The sequence below is a fragment of the Sporothrix schenckii genome (assembly GCF_000961545.1).
Source record: "Sporothrix schenckii 1099-18 chromosome Unknown Cont43, whole genome shotgun sequence".
NCBI classification, from domain to species: domain Eukaryota; kingdom Fungi; phylum Ascomycota; class Sordariomycetes; order Ophiostomatales; family Ophiostomataceae; genus Sporothrix; species Sporothrix schenckii.
Window position 1 is genome coordinate 396,346 of NW_015971144.1, and position 22,171 is coordinate 418,516.

The window sequence follows — 22,171 nt, forward strand, 5'->3', positions numbered from 1 at the left end:
TCGTACCACTTCACCCGTCCCCCCACATCACCAGCAGCCCCCTGAGCCCTGAGCCCTTGAGATATCTATATTCTATAGGAAGGTTCTTTGAACAAAGGCCCCAAATGAGGGTCGCTCTACTTCCTTTTTCATTTTTGAATAAAATTCCCATTAGACTACATTCCCTCCAAGACCACGATAGTGTTTGAAGACACCGTACTTTGATTATTGATGTATCGGAAATGCAAGTGTAGCATATGAACGAGGTTCTTTTCCAACAAGATGTGTTTTGTGTTTATCAATTGGGGAGAAATCGTGATACGATTTTATCTTCTTCATGTTTCGTCCTTGGACATTCTTTCTATATGCTTTCAGTCGAACCTTGAAATCAATGGTCTCCGCTCTATGCGCACCCAGTGCTTTTATGTGTAGCTAAGAGCGCGACAACAAACCGTCATCTCTGGAGGATATCTATGACAAAAGATCCTATTCTAACCACCAGTCTTGTGACTTGAACCGTTTACTAAATAGTAAAATCAAAGGGAAAACGCCAAAACATACCAAAAAACACAAAGTCATGAAGAGTGGGGAGACTCCCGCCCCGGACCATCGCTTTCCAACGCCGCGGCAGGAGCCAAAGAACGCCATGCAGATGAGAAGGCATCAAACAAAGGAAACCAAAGGATGCGAATGTGACTTTTTTGTCTTTCTTTTTTTTTTTTTTACAAAACCTCGTTACGCTCGTAGCCCTCTGCACGGGCCAGCGGCTTTGGCGGTTCGCGGCCGGCCTTGTACTCGCTGACAAAGGGGTTGGGGTCGGCGTTTTGGTCGAGGTTGCCCAGGGTGTGGTTGACGCCGCGGTGGCCGGCCTCGTCGGCGCGGATGTAGAGGATCAGGTCGCGCATGGTGCGCTTGCCCTCGGGCATGTTCCAGTAGCGGACGGCGATTTCGGGGACGGTGAAGTTGGGGTCGGTCCAGGCCGGGGTGTGGCCGGCCTCGATCTCGGCGAGGCAGCGCGTGTAGGTGTGGACGGCCTCCTCTTCGAGGTAGCCGACGAAGCGGTGGCAGGTGCGCGGGCTCAGGAGGTAGGAGAGGAACATGGCGTTGAAGTAGACGCCCTGGGCGCCGAGGATCATGAGCTTCATGAACCAGCCGGGCTCGCACATCTTCATAAAAGTCAGGAGATGCATGCGCTCGTTGTACGACTCCTCGAGCAGGGTCTCGATCCAGCCGTTGTCGCGCCGCAGGCGGCGGATGGAGTGCAGGTGCCGCAGCATGCCGGCGACCATGCCGGGCACGCCGGCAATCGACTCGAGGAAAATGAAGCGGGTCATCCACTGGGCTTCCGTCAGGGGCTTTTCGGCGGCCACGGCCGTCGTGGGATGCGTCTTGTCGGACCGCTGGTCGCGGCGCATGCCCGTGGCCGTGTCCATGCCCCAGCGGCAGACGCGCATCAGGTACCAGGCGAAGCGGTCGCCCATGGTCTCGGGGGCGCGGTGGCCGGGGACGACAGCGAGCATCTCGGCCTCGGTGTAGCCGTGATGGGGCCAGGCGGGCGGTGTCTGGCGGATGTGCTCCGTCTCGCGAGCGGGGAAGAAATCACGCATGCGGGCGGCCGTGGTTGTGGAAAAGGGAGCTGCGGCAGAGCCTGGACGGCGGCTGGCGGACGACGTCGACGAAGAAGGGGACAGCTTAGGGAAAGGCGTCTGTGCAGACGACGAGCAGAAGAGGGGGAGGGCGGCACGGGCGATTTGCCTGCTGACCAGCTGAGACTGGCCCAGGGCGGACGATGTGATGCGCACCGAAGTCATTGTGAGGGGAGAGGGTGAGGTAGAACGCTATGTGAGGGTACTGCGAATGGTATGAGAGATGGTTGATGTGGATGGATGGTTTGAAGCCTGATCAATGTTGTTGATATTCAGATGTCGGGATGTGGCAAGAAGGCGGCCAGGCACAAAACCCGCCTCTGCTTGCCGTTGCGGTCGTCTTTTATATGTGAGTGAGTGAGTGTGTGTTTGTTTGGAGGTGTCAGAGGTCCCATGTGCCAAACAACGTGCCCACATGCCAAGGGCGTGGGCCATGTAAGAAAAACTGCAAGGCGGACAGACGGTTGGGGCGAGCGCGAAAAGATACGGGAAAGGCTACGGAAAGATCATCCGGAGAAAGAAAGAAGTGCGGTGCATGGCTGGAAGGCGCAGTTTGCCTGCACTATTGAATAGCGGAGAGCCCGTAAGTGGAAAGAAGAAAGGCCCGACGGGGAAGGAACAGCGCCGGGACTGCGTTGTTCGCATCGCTAGCGTTCCCGGGGCATCTGTAACATTCCCCCTGTTCTGACATTAGACCCGCCCTAATTCGCTATTTGTTCGCGATCTTCAGCGTCGAATGCTGTGCGCCGACTGGCGAGTTTTGCTGCTGCGAACGGCATGACGCGAGTCATTGTAACCCGCTCTCGCTCAGCAGAAACAGCAACAGCGACTACGAGTGGTAAATGGGAGAGTACTCCTTCCAAGAGAGCTCAAACAATACGAATGAAAAGAAACAGACCTGGAACAAGGGCCGTCGATGTCCTCGGAGTCGACAATCACCGATCGATTTTCGTCGAGCAAACACCGTAGCGGACCTCTGATATGGAGAGAAGGGTAGTTACGCATAGGGAGAAAGAAAACAACCCGGCAGCGGCATAAAAACAACCAATTTCGCCTTCAGCCTCGTGTCTGCAAGAACAGGGAACAGCCTCATCTGGCTCTGCACTTGCGCGGGATGTTCTCGTTTTAGTGGAGTCCCAAGGCCCAACCGGCCGGGCTCAGGTACCATTGTTAGCGGCGGAATGGGGGCGCCGTCGCTCCCACAGGCCAATGCGAAAGCACTGGACGTCAGGTGATGAGCAAAACATCGGAGACATTCGGACGGAGGTGCGTCTCTCAAACTCTCATGCGCCATCAGCTGCGAAATTTATTCCGCGTCGTTTTCGTGCCCGACTTCACTGGGCTGCCCCCAGCACTGCGAGAGAGTTGTGGTAGGAGTCACACGCACATGAAAAAAACGAGCGAGATGGAGAGTAAAAAATGAAATCGGAAAGCATTGCTGTCAACTTGCATCCGGAGATGCCACGGCTATTTGTCGCGATGGGATTGGCATTTGACATTGTTGTGTTTGACATTTGACAGTGCTTTGCCTGACATCTGATTTGACTTGTTCTTCATTATGCTTTTATTTTATTTTTATATTTTGGTTATTATTGGCTCTATTCATCGGATAGCCATGAACAAAGACAGGCTGCATTGTCGCGATGTTCCCAATAATTACCCTTTTCTAACTTTGACTTATTCTCATGTGCTCCTGCTCACACTGAGACATCCTAGGAGCAAGACAACGCTGAGTAGAACGACTGTAAATGTAACGGACTCACGCCCAATCGTCTGTTCACGATTTTCTCAATATCGGCGAGACCGTGCAATCCAAAGAATGATACGTAATGAGTGAAATAAACACACAAGCACTGTAATTTTAATCCAGAGTAAATGTGGCTTTGTCTTCTCGTCGCTGTTGCTTGCTCTCTGACTCATTTGTGACTGTATCCATTCATCTTTGGACTTCAAATTTCTTTCGTCTTACATCCCTCATGCAGCCTGACCTGCAAGTCTGCAGCCCTGCAGCGCCAAATGCGACGCGCTGGGGCATGTGCCCGGGTCTGGTTTCTGGGTTTCTGGGACAATTGGAGAGCAGCCCCCTGCCTGTTGTGACATCATCCCTGCAGACTCACGCTGAACGAGGGGCACAGCGTCTGGCCTGTGAATACGTGCAGTGCATTGTTGCGTTTTGCGCTGTGTAAGGGGCAAGAGGGGGGAAAGCGAGGGGAACGGACGTGGGAGGACAATGTGGCCGGAATAGGAAATCGCGACAGAGGGGCTGTAAAACGACGTGCTGTCTGAGACGGAAGGCGCGCACAGCACTTTGTCCAACAAGAAGGGGTCATGGTCTCCATATTATTATTTCTTGTTATTGTTATTGTTATTATTATTTTATATTTTCTAATATCTCCTGTTTCCTCTGTTCACAGCAGATCCCCGTGGTCTCTGTTTCACATCGTCTGGTCTCCTGGCCCGCTTCAGCCTCTCGTCTCGTCTCCCGATCATGCACTGGCGATCCAAAGGGACGACCCGGATGCGGATACATCAAGTCTGTGTCTGGCGCATTGCCATGCCCGCCAAGGAGCACCTTCGCTGGCATGACAAACAATTTCATCCGCTCGGAAGACAATCGCCATATGTAAACTTGTTGCCTGCATTTCATCTAGTGTTCACCGATCTCTTCTTCTTCCAGTCGCGCCTGCCATGTAGAATGTTTGTTCGTTGTTCGTCGCTTCTCTATCTGTCCTTGACGCGACTGCGGCTAAAGAGAAAAACGAGCATCCTTTGGTCAGCCTGTTCTAATTTAGCAGGAACCATCGACGGCCGCTGCCGTTCTGGCTCTCATTCGTCGTAGTCGACGCGCCATCTATTTTGGCTTTTTATATATTTTTTTTCTCCCGCTTGGAACAATTTTAAATCTTTGGCTGCCTCTAGTTTGCAGTTTTTGTTGCGCTTGGGCAGCCTTTTCACCCTTGTCTAACAGCCCCTTTGCACGCCGTGCCTGCCCAACTACAATTTTTCAGTGCTCCTGCCCACAATTTCGTCCTGCCACGTTCGCGCCTGCCCTCCCAAAGACTCGTAACTACACTCTCCTGCCTCTAGAGTGTCTCAGTTTTCGCCTCCCTTTCTTTTCCTTTCTTCTTCTCAGAACACAAACTATTCTCACCAGCGCGCCTCCCACGCTCGGGACATCGTCACTGCACTTCCAAACAACACACACACGACACATCCCTTCTCTCCCGACGACAACCCCTCGATTTCGAAGCCCACGCAAAAACAGACGAATTTGCCAATCATGCCTGGCAAGTGGGGTACGTGTGCCGTCAAGAAAACCTTTGAAAATACTCGTGCTCGACTACGACCTCTCTCCTCGCCTCGCCATCACCTCTCGTACCCCTCGTTTCATTTCTGGCCGCCTTGGTATTACACGTGGCCTGTCTTGGGACGAGACTACGGGAGAGGGATATGGGGGAGGCTCGTGGCCGTGGCTGCGAACAACACCCTACCAGGATACAGTTTTGCTGACCCTCTCTGCGTGACATAGACGACGAGGAAGAGTCCTCCAGTTCCGGCTCCGAGGCTGGCAGCGCTGTTGCCCCGCCCCCGCCTTTGCTCCGCCGCGCCAACAAGTTCGAAGACGAGGAGGAGGAAGATAGCGACGTCCTCGACTCCTGGGACGCCGACGACTCCGAGGCCGAGCGCGAGAAAGCAAAGAAGGAGGAGGAGGCCCAGGCCAAGGCAAAAGCCGCCGCCGCCGCTGCCGCCGCCAACAAGAAGTCCAAGAACCAGCGCATCGCCGAGCACATCTCCGAGCGCGCCCGTGCCCAGGCCCAGGCGGACGCCGACTCGGCGCTGCGGGAAGGCGAGACCGAGGCCGAGCGCCGCGAGCGCATGCGCCGCAGCGAACAGGAGGCCGATCTGCAGCACGCCGCCGACCTGTTTGGCGATGCGGGCCTGTCCGCGGGCACGGGCGGTGGGGCCCGCAAGTCGGCGGCCGCCCTCAAGGCGTCGGCCATTTCCATCGACGCGTCGGACCCGTCCAAGACGGTCGACCTGGGCTCGCTGCCGCTCCTCAACCCCGTCACAAAGCTCCAGTTTGACAAGCTGCAGCAGACGCTGGGCCCCATCATCAGCGCACACGCGCACAAGGGCCCCTACGTCGTCTTCGCCCAGAACTTGATCCGCGAGCTGTGCCGCGGCCTGCCGAGCGACCAGATCAAGAAGATCAACAGCTCGCTGACGGCGCTCGCCAACGACCGCCTGCGGGAGGAGAAGGCCTCGGAGAAGGGCGGCAAGAAGACCAAGGCCGCCAAGACCAAGACGACGCTCGCCATTGCGCGGCCCAACACGGTCGACACGGGCTCCTACGATGACGATGCCTACGGAGAGTGAGTTTATAGTCTCCCCCACACGCCTCCCCTGTTTGCAGAATGGCAATTTTTGTTCACCGCCCGTTTTTGCTAACAACTTTGTCCAGTGACGATTTCATGTAAAGGAGAGCATTTTTCTTTCCGTCTTTCCTTTCTTGTCTGTTTTCTTGTAGGATCAACAATGCACGGCCTTTTTTTTGTTTACTGGTTGGAGAGGGGAGGGGAAGACACATCCTCGGTCTCTTTTTTGTCATTCATCATGTGTCCTTCACGCTTTGTTTTTTTTCCTTTTCTTTTGTTACCGGTTTGATTTTCACATGCAAACCATGGGCTGGAGGACGGTGCTTAAGGAAGCACGAACAAGGGCCGACAGAGAGAGAGTAATGACGCATTTGCATGGCATACGGGATAAGACATGGACAGAAATGGTAACGACAGTATTTGAAGGCACGCGAAAGGGGTGAAAAGGGAGAGTGCGAGGATTGATAGTGGTGTGCGATGTTCTCTGATGCGGTCGCCGTTGTTTTTGATTTCGTGCTCCTTTACCTCACTTCACGCCTACTCTGCCGTTTCCCTCCTAGTCCCCTTGTTTTTAAATACAATCTAGACCGCACACTGTATTTTGCTTACATGACGATGCGCTTTTCTTTTTCTGCTCCTGTCTTTACCAGTCCTGCTACGTACAGACCCTGTTTACCATTCTATCACAGTTCACGTCGCCAAAATTTTACAAGTAAAGATACAAAAGAGAAATGATTGTCATATATGTATGTCCGTTTATCACTTTCCTTTGTTTTTGGTCTTCCGTATCCTTGCCATGGTGTACCGCCTGCCGTATATGTATCCCTCCCACCTTGACTAAACAAAAACGCCGTCGAGAAAAAGCAAGTCGCTTACACCCCAAATGGCCATCTATGTCATAGAATCCAGCAAAATCCAAAACAAAAACGACGCGCCGAACAAAGCTGTACTCCAAGTAGGTGACCGGAAAAAGCCAAAGCAAAAGCAGGAAATAAAAGAAGTGGCGTGGTATGGTTTTCGAGATCAACCTTTCTCAGTCCGTGTCCTCTACATAAGGTCACCCGCGACACCCGCCAGCAGAGCATGCACCACCATGCTCAGCGTCCAGAACCCGACCTTTTTCAGGCGCCGCACGCGTGACTGCTGGTCCTCGACGTCGTGCGCAAACGCCGCATACACCTCGGCCGACGTGTCGTCCAGCAGGCCGCAGTCGTACGTGGTCCAGCTGCCGTCAAAGTCCGACAGGTGCTTGACGACGCGGCAGCTGATGGGGATGTAGGTGCGCTTGGCATTAATGTAGGCGACAATGGGGCGGATGAGGGCGGCATTGACATAGGACTGGGCGCGGGTCTGGCCGAGGGCGGTTGTGGTGGGGAAGAAGGGCACGGCGGCGCGGACGTCGTTGAGATGCAGGCGCAGGTCCATGACGACGTACTGCGGTACGGGGTCGTCGGGGAAGGTCGGAGGCTTGATGACGGCGGGCGAGGGCGTGGGCGAGGGCGTGGGCGTGGGTGTTGCTGTTGCTGCTGCTGCTGCCGCTGCTGTTGAGGCTGGCTGCGCCGTCACTGGCGGTATCGCGGGGGTCGTCGTTATTGGTGTCTGTTGCGCGTCGTCCGTTTCCCAGCCCAGGTGGCCGCGCTGCTCGCCAAACGAGGCGTCCACATCGATCTGAGCGGCCTCCTCGCCCTCTTTGCGGCTGCCGTAATTGCCATCCAGGATGCGAATGTACCGGTTGCTCGTCACAGCCTCTTCCATCTTATCGTAAAAGTCAATCATGGCCTTGGCCAGGCTCTCGTCGGCCTCAGCGGGCAGCATCACATCCGCGACAATGTCGACATTGCCCTCGTAGATCCAGCCAAACGGTCCTGGATCGCCGCGGTTGAGGTGGTCAATCTTGAGACCATCGATCCGCAGGCGGGAGAACTTCTTCCATGCCACTGCCGCCTCGGGCGACATGGGCTCGATGACGGGGTTGTTGATGTTGTGGTGGCTGTTGTCGACGACACCGGGGATGGTGTTGGAGTGTTGGATCTGGCGCGGGTGGATCGTAAAGAGGGAGCCGTCGTAGGCGCCGGACACGTGGTTGGCGCAGAGGAAATCGTAAAACAGCCACTGTTTGCGCAGCTGCGGCAGCTCACACGAGAAGATGGACGCGGAGAAGGGGCGGAAGCCGTTGGGCTGGTGTACGGTCACCATGAGGTCCTCAAGCTTGAAGCGTTCAATCTCAAAGTCGCCCGGCTGGTGCTCGTGGCGGAAAGAGAATGGGTCAAGTGGTCCGGGAGACCAATTCACGTGCGTGCGGTCGATCACACCACGCACGCCGCGCACTTCAACATCCTTGAGCATGCCCTTGCCGTTCCACCACTTGTAAAAGGAGAGGGTGACGTCGACGTTGTTGATGGTCACGTCAAACTGCGTATAGTTGCCGTCGTCGACAACGTAGTCTTCATTGTTCTCAGCTTCGGCGTCGGGTTCGGCAACGCCGCTGATCGGGTCGTGCGTATGGCGCGCTGCAGCAATGGCGGCGGCGTTGGACGAGGAACCCTTGGTCACGGAGGACCTGATCTGGCCTGGGCGGCGCGAGACGAAAACGTTACGGAAGGTAATGACGCCATTCTTCCACTTGGGAACGATGGCGGACTCGAAAACGACAGTCACACCGGCCGACTGGGTCAGGTAATCACCAACCCACTTTGCCAATTTTTCTGTGGATGTCAGTATATGCATTGGCTAGGTATGAAATTGTGACAACAATTAATAATAATAAAAAAGCAAGGGAGTGGGGGTTTACCTTGTGCAAACACGGTGTTGATGGTCAAAATCACAAGCGACATAAAAGTGGTTGTGCCGACCAAGATCCAGACAATGTGCCCCAGCATAAACCACGAAAGAAAAGCACCCCATTCATCGGCGTTCCAAGGCCGCATGCTGCGGATTGTCAGCCATTTGAAGCGGACCTTAAGCCGCTCCGTGAAGCCGTTGGCAGCAGCCAGAAGCTCTTCCTTGGTGGGGCGATGTGGGATTTTGGGGAGATGGGACTGTAGGTATTTGGACACGGAGCTGGCGATCGTTTCGGCGTCCTCGCCTTCCGGAGGATGTGGTTGAGGTGGCGGCTGGTGCTGCTGTCCTGCCACGCCCTTGTTCTCTTCAGATGCGGGTGATTTTCGTGTCGACTCTGCGTCTATCTGTTGTTTGCTCTTGACGTCACCGCCGGGCGGTTGCGACTGGCGGGAGGAGGCTGTGTTGCTCCCGCCGCGACTGTCGGTGCTCTTCCATCGTCTCGGCTCTGCGGTCCGTACTGACAGGGCTTCACCTTGCTTTCTGCTTCCCAGTTGAGACAGAAGAAGCATGCCGCTTTGTGGCTGCCTTTTCTGGTGTGGTTGTGGCTTGTTGCAGAGCTGGTGGTGCTGCCGGTGCTGGTGCTGCCATGCCTGCCGGGCGATGCGGCTGATGCTTGTCTTCTGGGCCGCGTTCTGTCCCGAGAGCGCCGTGTCGGCGGCGGCGGTGCACGTTGCGACGACGGTGGAGGACGGTGTCGAAGGCGAGCTGAGGCCGAGGAGAAGCAGCCCGCCAGATGTGCAGCTCCGACGGACATGGTTGGGCGAGGCCTTGGGGTTGGCCGCCCCAGGAGAGCCAAAGTGGAAGCGCCGCGGCCGTCCCGAAAACAAGAGTTGCCGGCCTGACAGGAACGAGAACGAGCGTCGTGCGGCTCTGCTGCCGCCGCGGCCGCCTGCAGCTTCTGCGACCGTCGCTGATGCCACGGCGTGAGCGGAAAAGACGGAGTGGGCAATGCCCAGGCCTGTCAAGGACCGCTTGCCATGCCAGCGGCCGACTGAAGGTGCTTGCCAAGCCCACGAGTCAACCGAGTCCCGGACGGAGGCCCAGAAGCGGCGACCCAGTTGATGGGTCGATGCTGAGCTAGATGGCATTTTGCATTTCGGGCGGAAGAGTCCGAGGCGCGGGCGGTAAAGGCAACAGTCTTTGTCGACTGGGAATGCAGAATCCAAAAATAGGGCGAGCTTGAAGGCGGACAAAATGAGGTTGAATAGTGGACGACGTCGAGTGGAAAATCTGGGCTAGTCGGTACAAGCTCGCTCTGGGATATGCCGGGCAGAAAAGGGCTAGCACGTCGATTGAAGACTTTTTGTCTTTGTCGTTGGTTCGTGGCTGCTTATACGTCGCCCATTGGCGAATGTCTCCTGTACTGACGCTCTTTTCGATAGAGCGGTGGGCGAAGAGGGGAACGGAGAAGACTCTGATGCGATGTTGTGTCTCGAAAAAGCAAGTGACAATAATTATTGGCTGGTTTTTTCATTCGTTCTTACCCTGGGTCTGTGTTGTCTTCCCCTCGTTCCTTCCGGTCGGTGTGAAGCCAAATCCACACCTTCCCTACGAATGACGCGCTCTCTTTAGGTGCCTTTTAGCCATGCCTGGCACTCTGACAGTGCCCAAGAGAAAGGAGGAAGGAGGGGGGCAAAGTAACTGGCAAAAAAAGTGGAGGCTGGGGGGTTGCTTCTTGATCTGGGGGCTAGTTGGCGGTCAAGCCGATAAGCCCCGATAAGGAAGGGACAGTTGCTAAAAAATTCCCCACCAAGGCAGAAAAAGTTTAATGGGCCAGTGGGTTGTCGCTGCGAAAAATTGGTGTAGATTAATAAAAAGCGTCGATGGTTTGAGATACCGCCTTGACAACGACCGGCAACCGACGACCAGCGGCAGATATTGCACTACACGCCAGAAAAACATACATTCACAGTCAAACACACCCGATACAACGCACAAAACACTCAGCGATTCAACATGCCTGCGCCGACCGCCGCCAAGAAGGTGGATGTGCCGGTGGCCCCGGAGGCCCAGCCAAGTATGTCACCTCAATGGTTATTTGTTGTGGCGGCGGATGGAGCCTGCAAGACTAACAGGAGCAGTCTCCCAGGACGAAGTCGAGACGCTTCTCGACGCGGCGGCCGCAGCCAATACCCTGACGCTGACCGAAATCCCCGCCGAGACATCGACGCCGATCCTGCTCGGCGCCAGCGACCCCGGCAGCGACGACTTTGCGGCCGGCATGGACATTGACGAGGAGTCGCGGCCCAAGTTCGCGGCGGCCAAGGACGCCGAGACGGCCGTGCGCCGCGAAGTGCGCAAGATTCCGATTCCGCCGCACCGCATGTCGCCCTTGAAGGCGTCGTGGAGCAAGATGTAGGTCAACCGTTACAGATTGCAGACGGCAGGGGCGAGGGGCAAGGGCGCCAGCTAACAACAGTCGATCCGACGTCCGACACAGCTACACACCTCTTGTGGAAAACCTGAAGCTGCAGGTGCGGATGAACATCAAGACCAAGGCGGTGGAGCTGCGGACGTCCAAGAGCACGACGGAGACGGGCGCGATCCAAAAGGGCGAGGACTTTGTGCGGGCGTACGCCATGGGCTTTGAGGTCGAGGACGCCGTGGCTATCCTGCGGCTCGACGGCATCTACATCCAGTCGTTTGAGATCAAGGACGTCAAGACGCTCGAGGGCGACCACCTGGCGCGCGCGGTGGGCCGGATCGTGGGCAAGGACGGCCGGACCAAGTACGCCATTGAGAACACGACCAAGACGCGGATTGTGGTGGCGGGCGGTTCCAAGATCCACATCCTGGGCGGCTTCAAGGAGATTGGCATGGCGCGGGAAAGCGTGGTCAGCCTGATGTATGTCTCCTCTGCCGTTTCCCTTCCTTTTCCTCCCCCTGTTTCTGTCACTGTCTTTTGCTCTCTGCTAACAAACCAGTCTCGGCAAACCACCAGGCAAGGTGTACGGCAACCTGCGGTCGATCAGCGCACGTCTCAAGGAGCGGTTCTAGAGGAGAGACAACGGGTTATGTGGTATGGTTTTCTGGCTTTTGGGATATTTTGGGAGCTCGCATTATATAGGGCCGGCGTTTCTGTTTTTCTGTCTTTGATTACTTTTTTTTCTCTTTTCTGTGCATTTCACCGTTAGTTATTCTTCATACGTCCCATTTTCTTGGTTACAAAAGTTATATTTGACGACCTTGTACGAAATCAAACAATCCAATACAGCAAACTACTGTCGTACTGATGTATTCATGAAACATGCGGGATATCGTTATAAACAAGGTCATTGCCACGTCCATCACGATGTTCAATCGTTCATTCGTCATTCGTTACACTGCAGCCAATGTCAAGCCTCCCCCTCCCCCCGGCCTCCTCTCACCGAATATACACCTCCACACTGTCCATGTCCTCCATCTCGGCCTCGCCGACCGTCATGCTGCCCTCCAGCTCGTCACCGTCCCACATAATGGCCACCGTCTTGTCCGGCTCGATGCCGCGCTGCAGCCGGAATGCGGTGGCCAGCGTCTCGATGGTCGTGTCGCCGTGTGCGGTGATTTTGAGCTTCTCGTGCGCGCGCGACGCGAGGACCAGGCGGATGCGCGTGCTGTTGGCGGAGGCGGACTCGGGGCCTTGGCCGGGTCCCCCGCTGGGTCCCCCACCGGGTCCCCGGCTCGCACCACGGCGACCGTCCTCGACGTCGTCGTCCCCGTCACTGCTCATGTCCCCCTCGACGAGCTCGCCAAGGTTGCGGCGGCGGCGGCGTTCTTCGGCCTGCAGGTAGGCGGCATACCGGTCCTCGGTCCAGATCTCGAGGTGCAGGCCGCCCGACTGGAAGCCGGCGGCCGGCTTGCCCGCGCCTGCGTCGGCCGCGACCATGGCCATGCTGTCATAGTCGCGAAAGCGGCCCTTGGCGTCGGGCTGGACACCGAGGGACGCGCCCGTCGTGAAATTGTAGATTTTGCTGCCCTTCCAGGTGAGCAGCGTGCGCTGAGCCGCCTCGTCGGAGAGATGGACGTTGTGCTTGGCGGCATGATGCAAGTAGGCGTTGCGGGCGTAGCGCATCTCCTGGTCCATGCGCATGGTGGCGAGCAGGGGCGGGACCTCTTTGGGCAGGTGGGAGGTGATGAAGACGCGGTATTGCTGGTCGCTGGACGCGGGCTGCGAAGAGGCGATGGTCGTCGTTCGTGGTTGTGCTGGTTGTGGTGGTGGTGGTGGTGGTGTTGTCTCTGCCATCGCAGGTGCGGTTCCTGTATCGCCCGACTGGCCCATGGAGGCCGTAGTCGCTTGCGATGCCGAGGTGGCGTTTGTCGAGGCGGTGGTGTTGGACGAAAACGTGGCGCCTGCCTTGGGCCCTTGGCTCAGCTCGTCCCCAAAGACGGCGTCCAGTTCTGCGTCCTGTCGAGCCTTCGCGGCCTTGTCCCGGGCCCGCTCAATATACTCCCTGAACTCCGGGTCCGTCACCTCGTCCACGACGTCTCCTTCGTCCCGGTCTCGCCGAGACACGACAGGTGCCATTCTGTCGGGCGGCCGGTAGGGTTGGACGTCGTCATCCGAGTCGGAGTCGTCAGTCGACTCGATAAGCACAACCGAGGCATCCTTGTCGGCTCCGCCCGTGGACGTCTGTTGTCGTGTCGGGGGTGGCGACGAGGTGTTGGTGTTCGTTGCGTAGACAACGTCCGCGTTGACGGAGTGAGCTGTAGCTCTGGCCTTGCCCTTGTCCAGCCGAGAGGGCGGCGGGGGCGACGGGCTCCCAGACGACAGGGATACAGAGCGTGCATGCCGTGCTCCCGTCCGTCTGTCGTGTCGGCTGGGGCTGTTTGCTAGTGGCGAACCCGCGGGTGATGGGCTGTCGTGCAGCGCCTTCGCTTTGCCGTCTGCGGTCTCGTGCGAGACTTTGCGCCGTTTCGACACGTGGTCTGTGCCGCGGGGTCGGTCGGGGCTCGAGGAGGAACGGACTGTCGGCGGCTGTGTCTCGCTGCCCTTCGCCTTCAGTTTCTTCGCGGCGGCCGCTTCCCTTGCTTCTTTGGCCTTGCGCTGTTCCTCGAGGACCTTGGGGAAGAAGAACTTGGCGCGGCGGAACGCGTTGACGCCGGAGTCGTCCGCGGCAGGCGCAGCGGCCTTGGCGGTCAGCTCCAGGTCCAGGTCGGCGTCGATGCTGGCGAGCAGAGCGGAGAGTTTGCGGTTGCGATCGGCGGCGACGCGGGGCGGCGGCTTCGAGGCCTGCTCCGGTGCCGGGGGTTCCATGGCGGGCAGCCGGCCGGTTTGTGTACGTATGTACGTGTGTATGTGTGGACGTGTTGAGGGCCAAGAGCGTTGCCAGCGGTGAGCTGCGTGCGCAAACGGGACACGAATCACACGTTGGAAATGTAAACGTCAAACATCCAAAATACGCTGCCACGGTTCTAGGCTCGTGTGAAGCAGCGCGCGCTGAACTTCACTGGCGCAGAGCGCGTAAATGGTGCGCTGGAGCAGCACGCTAGCGTACGTAAGCACGCTAGACAGTGCGCGGCAATAGTGAGCAAAAATTAACTGTCTGCCAAAAGAAGCTAAGCGAAATGCGCGGAGAAGATGGAGAAAATGGGGAACGAGCCGAGGGCGTGCAGCGCTGATTACATGGTGGATGTAAGTTACTGCCCCAAGTGCCTCGGCATCGCCCTGTCAGCAGGAGACGAATCCAACGTTGGAACAGTGAAAGCGAAAGCGAAAGGCGGAACAAGAACCAAAACAACACGACAGACACAACGTGGCTGAAAGAAGATCAACAGCACCTCTGTCCCGTCGCACTTGGTTCCTCAGACCATCCATTCCCCTCTTCAGGCGCACCCCATATAGAGAGCCTCGACGTCTCAACCGTGGACAAACAACACACCACCCGTCGACTCTCCTTTACGATTTACGGTTAACCCCCGACCATCTCGTCTACGTCCACCATGGGCAGCAAGCAACCGCATGAGTTTATCAGCCCCGTGTGGCGCGATGGCATCTTCCGTACGTCCGCCGTGGTCCTCTTTCTCCCCGCGGTTCCCTCCTCGTCCTCCCCCTCTAACGCTTCCCAGACGGCCGCGTCGTATTCGTGACGGGCGGTGCCGGCGACATCTGCAGTGCCCAGACCCGCGCGCTTGTCCATCTCGGCGCCAACGCCTGCATCATCGGCCGCAACGCGCAAAAGACCGAGGCGGCCGCGCTCGACATTGCCAAGGTGCGGGCAGGCGCGCGCGTGCTTGGCATCGGCAACGTCGACGTGCGCAGCTACGACAGCCTCAAGGCGGCGGCGGACCGGTGCGTGCGCGAGCTGGGCAGCATCGACTTTGTGATTGCGGGCGCGGCGGGCAACTTTGTGTCGCCGCTGGCGGGGCTGTCGCCCAACGCCTTCAAGGCGGTCATGGACATTGACACGCTGGGCACCTTCAACACGATGAAGGCCACCATCGACTACCTCGTGGACTCGGCCGGCCGGCACCTGAGCCCGAACCCGGAGAACACGCCACCGGGCGGCCGCTTCCTGGCCATCTCGGCCACGTTCCACTACACGGGGCTGCCGCTGCAGTCGCACGTGTCGGCGGCCAAGGCGGGCGTGGACTCGATTGTCGGGTCGGTGGCGCTCGAGTACGGCCCGCGGGGCGTCATGGCCAACGTGATCGCGCCGGGCCCCATTGAGGGCACCGAGGGCATGAACCGGCTCGCGAGCCCGGACGCCGTGGCCGCGGACGCCCAGCAGGCGGACGCGCTGCAGCTGCGGCCGGGCCTCCGCGGCGGCTCGCCCGGCATCCCGAGCGGCCGCTGGGGCACGGTGCGCGACATTGCCGACGCCACGGTGTACCTGTTCAGCGCGTCGGGCGACAATGTCAACGGCCACGTGCTGGTGGTGGACGGCGGCGCATGGCGGCGGCAGGGCGGCTCGCTGGGCGTCGGTCTGGACCCGGGCATGCAGTACCCGACGTATCTGCTGTCGGGCGACGTGTCAACAAAGGTCAAGGACGGGCGGAAGCAGCCGAGCAAGCTGTAGGTCGGGGTGCATCATGGTGTTGGAGGCGCTGGCTGACCCCCCATCAACGTGGGTTCTTGGACATGGACATGGGTTGCATTGTAAGAATAGTACTTTATCAAGTACATTGGCCTATCAGTCGACGGGCAGCATTAGAATCATAGCAATCTAGTACGGGAAGCCGTATGCTGCGCGACAATATCATCAGTGTTACCGATTCTCGCTGTATTTGCTATCGTGGGCGCCACGTTGGCGATGACCAGCGCTAATGCCGGCGAGGAGCACCGGGACGTTTCTCGTTGTTTTGGCCAGAGCGGATACGAGAACGGTCTTCCAACGCGCAACGGCCAGCGACAAAACTTTCCTCTTTGGGCCTTGGATGCGTGGTTTGTGGAGGCAAAAAAGAGGGGACGTATGCCGTGCGTTGCTAAGTGGTCTGAGGAAAGGAAGCAAGGAGGTAAAGTGCAGAACGATAAAGAAGAAAAGTAAGTTTTTTTTTTTTTTTCTTTTTTTTTCCTTTTTGCTTCTTCCAGCACCTTTCTTTCTTTGCTAGCAATGGCTTTTCGTATTATTCAAAACCCCTCATCTACTTTTTAAAAGAAAATGCAAACGGCAGTTCAGCAATGCCATTGACCAGGAACAATCCTCCTTGCCCGCCTTGACTGTGGTGGGCGAAAAGAAGAAAAGCCACGCATGACTCGACCTCAACTGGCGCTTGCATGGCCGGAGCCGACCGTTGTAGTATCCTGTCAAGGCCCTCTTCAGGCGGTTTAGTGTGCACCTCCCACATTGCAGCTTCCCTGCTACTTTCCAGGCTCCTTCGCTTCCTGCTCTGCCACTGTCCTGCGCTGTCCGGCCCCTCCCGTACCTTTCCCGTCAGACAACAGCCGCTCTCAGATGCAGGTTGAAAGCACATCCGTAACTTCTCTTCTTCCGTCGACCAACTGTTGGCATGCGGGCTGACTGCACATGACTCGACCGCGAGTGGGGAGCACCAAGAAAGAAAAAGAACCCCAGACATCCATGGCGTATCACCTTCCCCACCGAGCGCACGCCCGCGGAGATCCACGACGTAAAACTGTACGAAATACAACCGCATGAAAATACGGCTTCGACATCCCAAACTTTCAACCACTCCCGTAGAGCAGCCATATCGGTGACCTATCCGAGTTGGTGACATATCCGAGTTGGTCTCCGATCCAGGCCCGTCCCGCGAGATAACATACCAGGACAAGCCAGTGTGCGGGGAGGCATGAAGTGCCTGCATCTCCGTGTTCAGGATGTCTCCGGGAGTCGGCCGTAAACATGGGACGAGGTGCGGGTGAGAGCGGAAGAGGTCAATAGTAAATGGCAGAAAAAAGAAGGAGAGAAAAAAAGACACTGCTGTCTGCTGATCGTCCTCTTTAGCGCAAAGCTCCCCTCCCATCCTGTCACCACTTTTATTTATCTTAGCTCGAGCTATCTCGTCTACCGTTTATCTTTCAGCCTCTCGTATTCTTTGTCGTTTTATATATTTTATTTGGTTGTGTTTCTTTTTTTCTTTTTTTCTCTTGTCCTTTTCGGTCTCTTCCTTTATCTTGTCTCATTTTTACACGGCATATCCCAAGTGTTCTGGGCTGGGCAAAATCACAATTTGTAAACACCCCTCACCACTTACACCCTCCCCACAATGTCGTCCACCCTCCGCTCCGGCCTGGCCTCCTCGGCCCTGCTGCTCGCCCTGGCCACTGCTCCCACCTCCGTCGTGGCCGACGAGTCTGTCCTCGGCATCTACGTCTTCCACCGCCACGGCGACCGCACCCCCAAGTCCTTGCCGCCCACCATGCTCACGGCCCTCGGCGCCGACGAGGTCTTTGCGTCGGGCAACTACTTCCGCAACCGCTACGTGTCGGCCAATGCCTCGTCCCGCATCGCCAATGTCGCCGCCGACGTTGCCGTCCTCTCGCAGATCAGCGTGACCGCCCCCGTCGACAACGTCCTGCAGAGCTCCGCCAACGTCTTCACCCAGAGCCTCTACCCGCCCGCGGGCGCCGCCGCGCAGCAGACGCTGGCCAACGGCACCGTCACGGAGGCGCCCTTTGGCGGCTACCAGTACATCCCCGTCAACGTCGTGTCGAGCGCGTCGAGCGCCGCCGGCAGCGAGGACAGCGCCTGGCTGCAAGGCAACAGCGGCTGCAACAACGCCATCATCAGCAGCAACAACTACCTGGCGAGCGCCAGCTACCGCGAGACCCTCGACAGCACCAAGGCCTTTTACGCCGGCCTGGCGCCCGTCATCAACTCGACGTTTGCGAGCGACCAGCGCTCGTTCAAGAACGCCTACACCATCTACGACTACCTCCACGTCGCCGAAATCCACAACGCGTCCATCCCGTCGTCCGACCTGCTCACCCCCGACACCCTCCTGCAGCTGCAGACCCGCGCCGACGAGCACGAGTGGGGACTCGCCTACAACGCGTCCGAGCCCGTGCGCGCCATTGCCGGCGCCGTCCTGGCCGGCGAAATCCTGCAGGCCCTCAACAAGACCGCCGGCGCCGCGCCCGCCGCCACGGCCGCCGCCCGCCTCAACGTCCAGTTCGGCGCCTACGGCACCTTTATGAGCTTCTTCGGCCTCGCCAGCCTGACCGCCGCCAGCCCCGACTTTTACGGCATCGTCGACTACGCCTCCGCCATGGTCTTTGAGATTGTCACCAACGCCAGCGTCACCGACGCCACCGCCGCCACCGCCGCCCTCGACCCGGCCGACCTGTCCGTGCGCTTCTTGTTCTCCAACGGCTCCGCCGGCCTCACCCCCGGCGGCCTGACGGCCTACCCGCTCTTTGGCCAGTCCGAGCTCGTCCTGCCCTGGACCACCTTCACCGCCGAGATGAACAAGATTGCCGTCGCCGACACCGCCGCCTGGTGCAGCGCCTGCGGCAACACCACGGGCGTCTGCGATCCCGCCGCGCTCGGCACCGGCTCGTCCTCCGGCAGCGCGACCACGCAGGGCAACAACAACAACGGTGGCGGCGGTGTGTCCAAGGCGGTCGCTGGTGTCATTGGTGCCCTCGTGACGCTGGCCGTCATTCTCGGTTTCGAGGCCCTGGTCATGCTGGTTGGCGGGCTGCGTCTTGTAAAGAAGAGCGTTGCTGTCGCTGGCAAGTCCGCGTCCAGTGCTTGAGTGTTGGGAAGCGTTGCGGCGGATGTCAGAACGAACACGAACACCCAGCCATCAAAAATTAAAGGTGGATTATAAGCCAAAGTAGCAAAATTGTGCTCTTCTGAGTCCTGATCACGACAGTCGTAACGTGCAACGATACATGCTAAATTTCAAGAATTCAAATAAAAAGGAAAGAAAACCAAAAAAGATCCAAAATGATCAATCTAGTAGCTATGTGAAAGAAACCCCGATGACGCCAAGCATTACATTAAGGAGACACATTGTGGCCATGTCTCAGTGCCGGTAAACAAACGAGAAAGAAACAGGGAAAAGAAAAAAAGAAGAAGTCTGGGCTTCTGAGATATATCCAAAAAGGGCAAAAAAGCGCGAAGGCAAATCTAATGATGGCTGGAAATAGGAAAGGCATATGCAAACGTATGAATGAAAAGGGTGGGCTGTGTCGAGGAAGAGACACAGGCGAAGAGACAGAGGGAATACCAGAGAACGGCAAAACGTGAGAGCACCCTGGCCCCTCGCTCATCGCAGACCGAGCATCTTGAGAATGTCGTGGCGATAAAAGAAGCTGCGGTTGCGCTTGCCAAACACGTACATGGGGATCGCCAACAGGCACACCACAAGCTGCACGCTGCCCAGCGCATTGAACACCGGCCGCGCCTTGGTGCCGTTGGCCACCAACCAATCGTACGCCTTGTACGTCAGGCCGTAGCTGAAGAAATTTTTGAAAATCAGCAGACAGGTGAAGCCTTCGATGGAGAGGTCGCGGTACGCGTCCACAATGTACAGGCTGCTCGCCACGGCGCCAATCACCATGCCGCACACCTCGAACCCGAAGAACACCAACGGCACCGCCCAGTTGAACTTGGCCTTCATCATGCCGTCAATCGTGATGCCGAAGCCGTACAGGCCCATGACACCAAACACAAGCTGCGGGATGACGAGCACCAGGCGAAACTCGGGCTCGTAGATGCCGTTGTTCATACGCGTCAGCTTCTTGGCGCTCCAGTCCGCCAGCAGGCCGGCAATCAGGAAACCACAAATGGCGCCAACGAAAGCACCTGTGTAGGCGTAGCCCGTCTTCACCTCGTCCCACCACAGCGGGTAGCCCAAGAAAAACTCGGCCATGACCACGCCGATAAACACCGTCCAGCCGATCAGCGTGCCCTGCGTCAGGCTCGCCCAGAGGAACGCCGGCTGCAGGAACAGAGGGAACGGGCGAAGTAACAGCTTGAAGAAGTTTTCGTCCGTTTTGCGCCCGTTGAACAGCGCAAGGCTCTTGACGTACGACACCTTCTCGGGGACGTTTTGCGCCTGCGCGCTACGCTCAGCATCGGCCGGCGCGGTAGCGCTGGGATCGGTAGCAGTAGCAGCAGCAGCGGCGGCGGCGGCACTGGCTGCGCCCTCGGGTGCTGTTGCAATCGCCGGTTCAGCAGCGCCGTTCGTCTTCTCCTCGTCGTTGCCCGACGAGTCCCGTTTGCCAATGGGTTGCGCGCCTTGGCGGATGGCGGCATTCTCGTCCGTGGCGAGCAGGTCCAGGTTCAGTGTGTCGTCGCGTCGGTACGCGGTCTCGGGGCAAAGGAAGATGATCAGAGGCAGGCACATGGCGCAGAAGATGGCAATCAGGTTGAATGTCCACCACCACTTGATCGTGTGCGTAATCTTGCCGACGAGAATCGGGGTAAAGAACGAGCCGCCAAACACGGCCAGGTTGGTAAAGGCCATGCGCTTGCCGCGCTGGTGGACAAAGTACAGGTCGCCGATGGCGGCGTTGACGAGGGCCTCAAACGGCGCCGTGCCGACGCCCTGGACGATGCGCGCCCACAACATGCTCGTGTAGTTTTTGTTGACGGCGCCGCCCCAAGCGCTGCTGCCGATGAGAATGCATGTGCCAATGACAAAGGCGTGGCGCTTGCCCCAGATGCGACTGGAGGGCACGAAAAAGGTCCCGGCGAAGCCCACGCCAAGCAGGTAGTAGCCGGTCAGCAAGGCGACCTTGGTGAAGTCACGCGTAAACCAGAGAGACAGCGTAATGGTGTTTGCAGCGAGGATGGGGCCAAGGGCGGTGGCGAAGATGGCGGTGATGGACAGAGTCGCCGTGATGAGGTCGCGCTTCCAGAGTGGCCAGTTGAGAGGGTCGTTTGGGTCGTCAGACGGCTGCGGGACGAGGATGATGGGCTCGGGGCCGCTGTTGTCGCACTTGAGGCCGGCGAGGCCATCGTGTGCAATCTGTGGTCGGAGGGGATCGTCAAAGTACCGGGTCGTGCCTACGGTGGTGCAGCACAAGCATTAGCGATACTGCGGTTGGATACAGGGGTACATGTGCGCCATAACAAAATGACAACAAGAAACGGGCAAAACGAAAGGATAAAAGAGAAACACCGTGCAGAGCTGGCAAGGTTGTCTCGCGGCGTTCATCACGGATAAGACAACGTACCAGGAACATGTTCCATGACCGAGTCTTCGAGAATACCTAACCCCATGGTGAACAGAGGGGGGGAGATTGTGCGAAGGTGAATGGTGTACAGTCAGATCCAGTCCAAGTCGACTCGACCTGTGCGACGGTCTGAGCCTGGGATGGTCCAGGTCGAGAAAGGGCGAAAAGGACGTTGGCTATCGGACGGCGGCCCGGAGTCGAAATTAAGAAGAAGCCGGCGACTGAGCCGCGATGCAAAGAAAATGCGATGGCCGGGGCGGGATGAGTGAGAAGAGAGAAACCCGAATTAAAAAGCAGCCAAGACCCGGAATGCTAGTGATAATAAACAGAGAGCCTCTGCCGCCGAGTCTGGGAGCGCCTGTAGGACGTGCTAGCTCTGGGCCAATTCGACCAGGGGCCGCTTTTTGGAGGTCTCAGATGGGTTCACACAAGGTGTAGGTGGGAAAGGGATGGCCAGTGTGCATGTCTGGACGCCAGAACTGATCCAGTGGGCGAAGGGAGGTGGGACTGTGGAATATACAGCCACTGATCAGCAGAAAGTCGGAATACTCCGTTAGGACGGTGTCGACTTGGGCCGACTGTCCTGAAGGAAATTGTGGAACGCTAGGCCCGTAGTTGCGAAAAGGGCTTGTGGGGGCCAATGGTCACGAGCCTGTTGCGCGACGGATGGACGTCTCTACGAGTTCTGGTTGTTGGTTGGACGGTATAGGCCGGGCGTAAAGGTGATGATAGAAATCGTGCAGTTGATAGGACGAAGATGTTGA

General features: G+C 57.7%; 8 protein-coding genes across 8 annotated transcripts; 4 read left to right on the forward strand and 4 right to left on the reverse strand.

Annotated features, from left to right (window-relative positions):
* Positions 1 to 701: 701 nt before the first annotated feature.
* Positions 702 to 1,790, reverse strand: SPSK_02611 (alternative oxidase AlxA; the record flags this gene model as incomplete). Its single annotated transcript, XM_016729479.1, has 1 exon — positions 702 to 1,790. The coding sequence occupies one exon, from the start codon at positions 1,788 to 1,790 to the stop codon at positions 702 to 704; it is 1,089 nt and encodes a 362-aa protein (XP_016588869.1).
* Positions 1,791 to 4,905: 3,115 nt separating this feature from the next.
* Positions 4,906 to 6,002, forward strand: SPSK_02607 (translation initiation factor 3 subunit J; the record flags this gene model as incomplete). The annotated part of the gene is made up of 2 exons (XM_016729475.1): positions 4,906 to 4,921; positions 5,155 to 6,002. 2 exons carry the CDS (start codon positions 4,906 to 4,908, stop codon positions 6,000 to 6,002), a joined length of 864 nt encoding a protein of 287 aa, XP_016588870.1.
* A 1,046-nt stretch (positions 6,003 to 7,048) lies between these two features.
* SPSK_02210 (uncharacterized protein) lies at positions 7,049 to 9,930 on the reverse strand (the record flags this gene model as incomplete). Its single annotated transcript, XM_016729084.1, has 2 exons — positions 7,049 to 8,706; positions 8,793 to 9,930. The coding sequence occupies 2 exons, from the start codon at positions 9,928 to 9,930 to the stop codon at positions 7,049 to 7,051; spliced, it is 2,796 nt and encodes a 931-aa protein (XP_016588871.1).
* An 868-nt stretch (positions 9,931 to 10,798) lies between these two features.
* Positions 10,799 to 11,839, forward strand: SPSK_02633 (RNA-binding protein PNO1; the record flags this gene model as incomplete). The annotated part of the gene is made up of 4 exons (XM_016729501.1): positions 10,799 to 10,859; positions 10,924 to 11,197; positions 11,223 to 11,687; positions 11,767 to 11,839. 4 exons carry the CDS (start codon positions 10,799 to 10,801, stop codon positions 11,837 to 11,839), a joined length of 873 nt encoding a protein of 290 aa, XP_016588872.1.
* A 367-nt stretch (positions 11,840 to 12,206) lies between these two features.
* Positions 12,207 to 14,075, reverse strand: SPSK_02359 (uncharacterized protein; the record flags this gene model as incomplete). Its single annotated transcript, XM_016729231.1, has 1 exon — positions 12,207 to 14,075. One exon carries the CDS (start codon positions 14,073 to 14,075, stop codon positions 12,207 to 12,209), a length of 1,869 nt encoding a protein of 622 aa, XP_016588873.1.
* Positions 14,076 to 14,761: 686 nt separating this feature from the next.
* SPSK_02618 (peroxisomal 2,4-dienoyl-CoA reductase) lies at positions 14,762 to 15,837 on the forward strand (the record flags this gene model as incomplete). Its single annotated transcript, XM_016729486.1, has 2 exons — positions 14,762 to 14,819; positions 14,888 to 15,837. The coding sequence occupies 2 exons, from the start codon at positions 14,762 to 14,764 to the stop codon at positions 15,835 to 15,837; spliced, it is 1,008 nt and encodes a 335-aa protein (XP_016588874.1).
* Positions 15,838 to 17,485: 1,648 nt separating this feature from the next.
* On the forward strand, positions 17,486 to 18,976 carry SPSK_02470 (acid phosphatase; the record flags this gene model as incomplete). Its single annotated transcript, XM_016729339.1, has 1 exon — positions 17,486 to 18,976. One exon carries the CDS (start codon positions 17,486 to 17,488, stop codon positions 18,974 to 18,976), a length of 1,491 nt encoding a protein of 496 aa, XP_016588875.1.
* Positions 18,977 to 19,492: 516 nt separating this feature from the next.
* Positions 19,493 to 21,453, reverse strand: SPSK_02336 (MFS transporter; the record flags this gene model as incomplete). The annotated part of the gene is made up of 2 exons (XM_016729208.1): positions 19,493 to 21,237; positions 21,408 to 21,453. The coding sequence occupies 2 exons, from the start codon at positions 21,451 to 21,453 to the stop codon at positions 19,493 to 19,495; spliced, it is 1,791 nt and encodes a 596-aa protein (XP_016588876.1).
* Between the last annotated feature and the right edge of the window lie 718 nt (positions 21,454 to 22,171).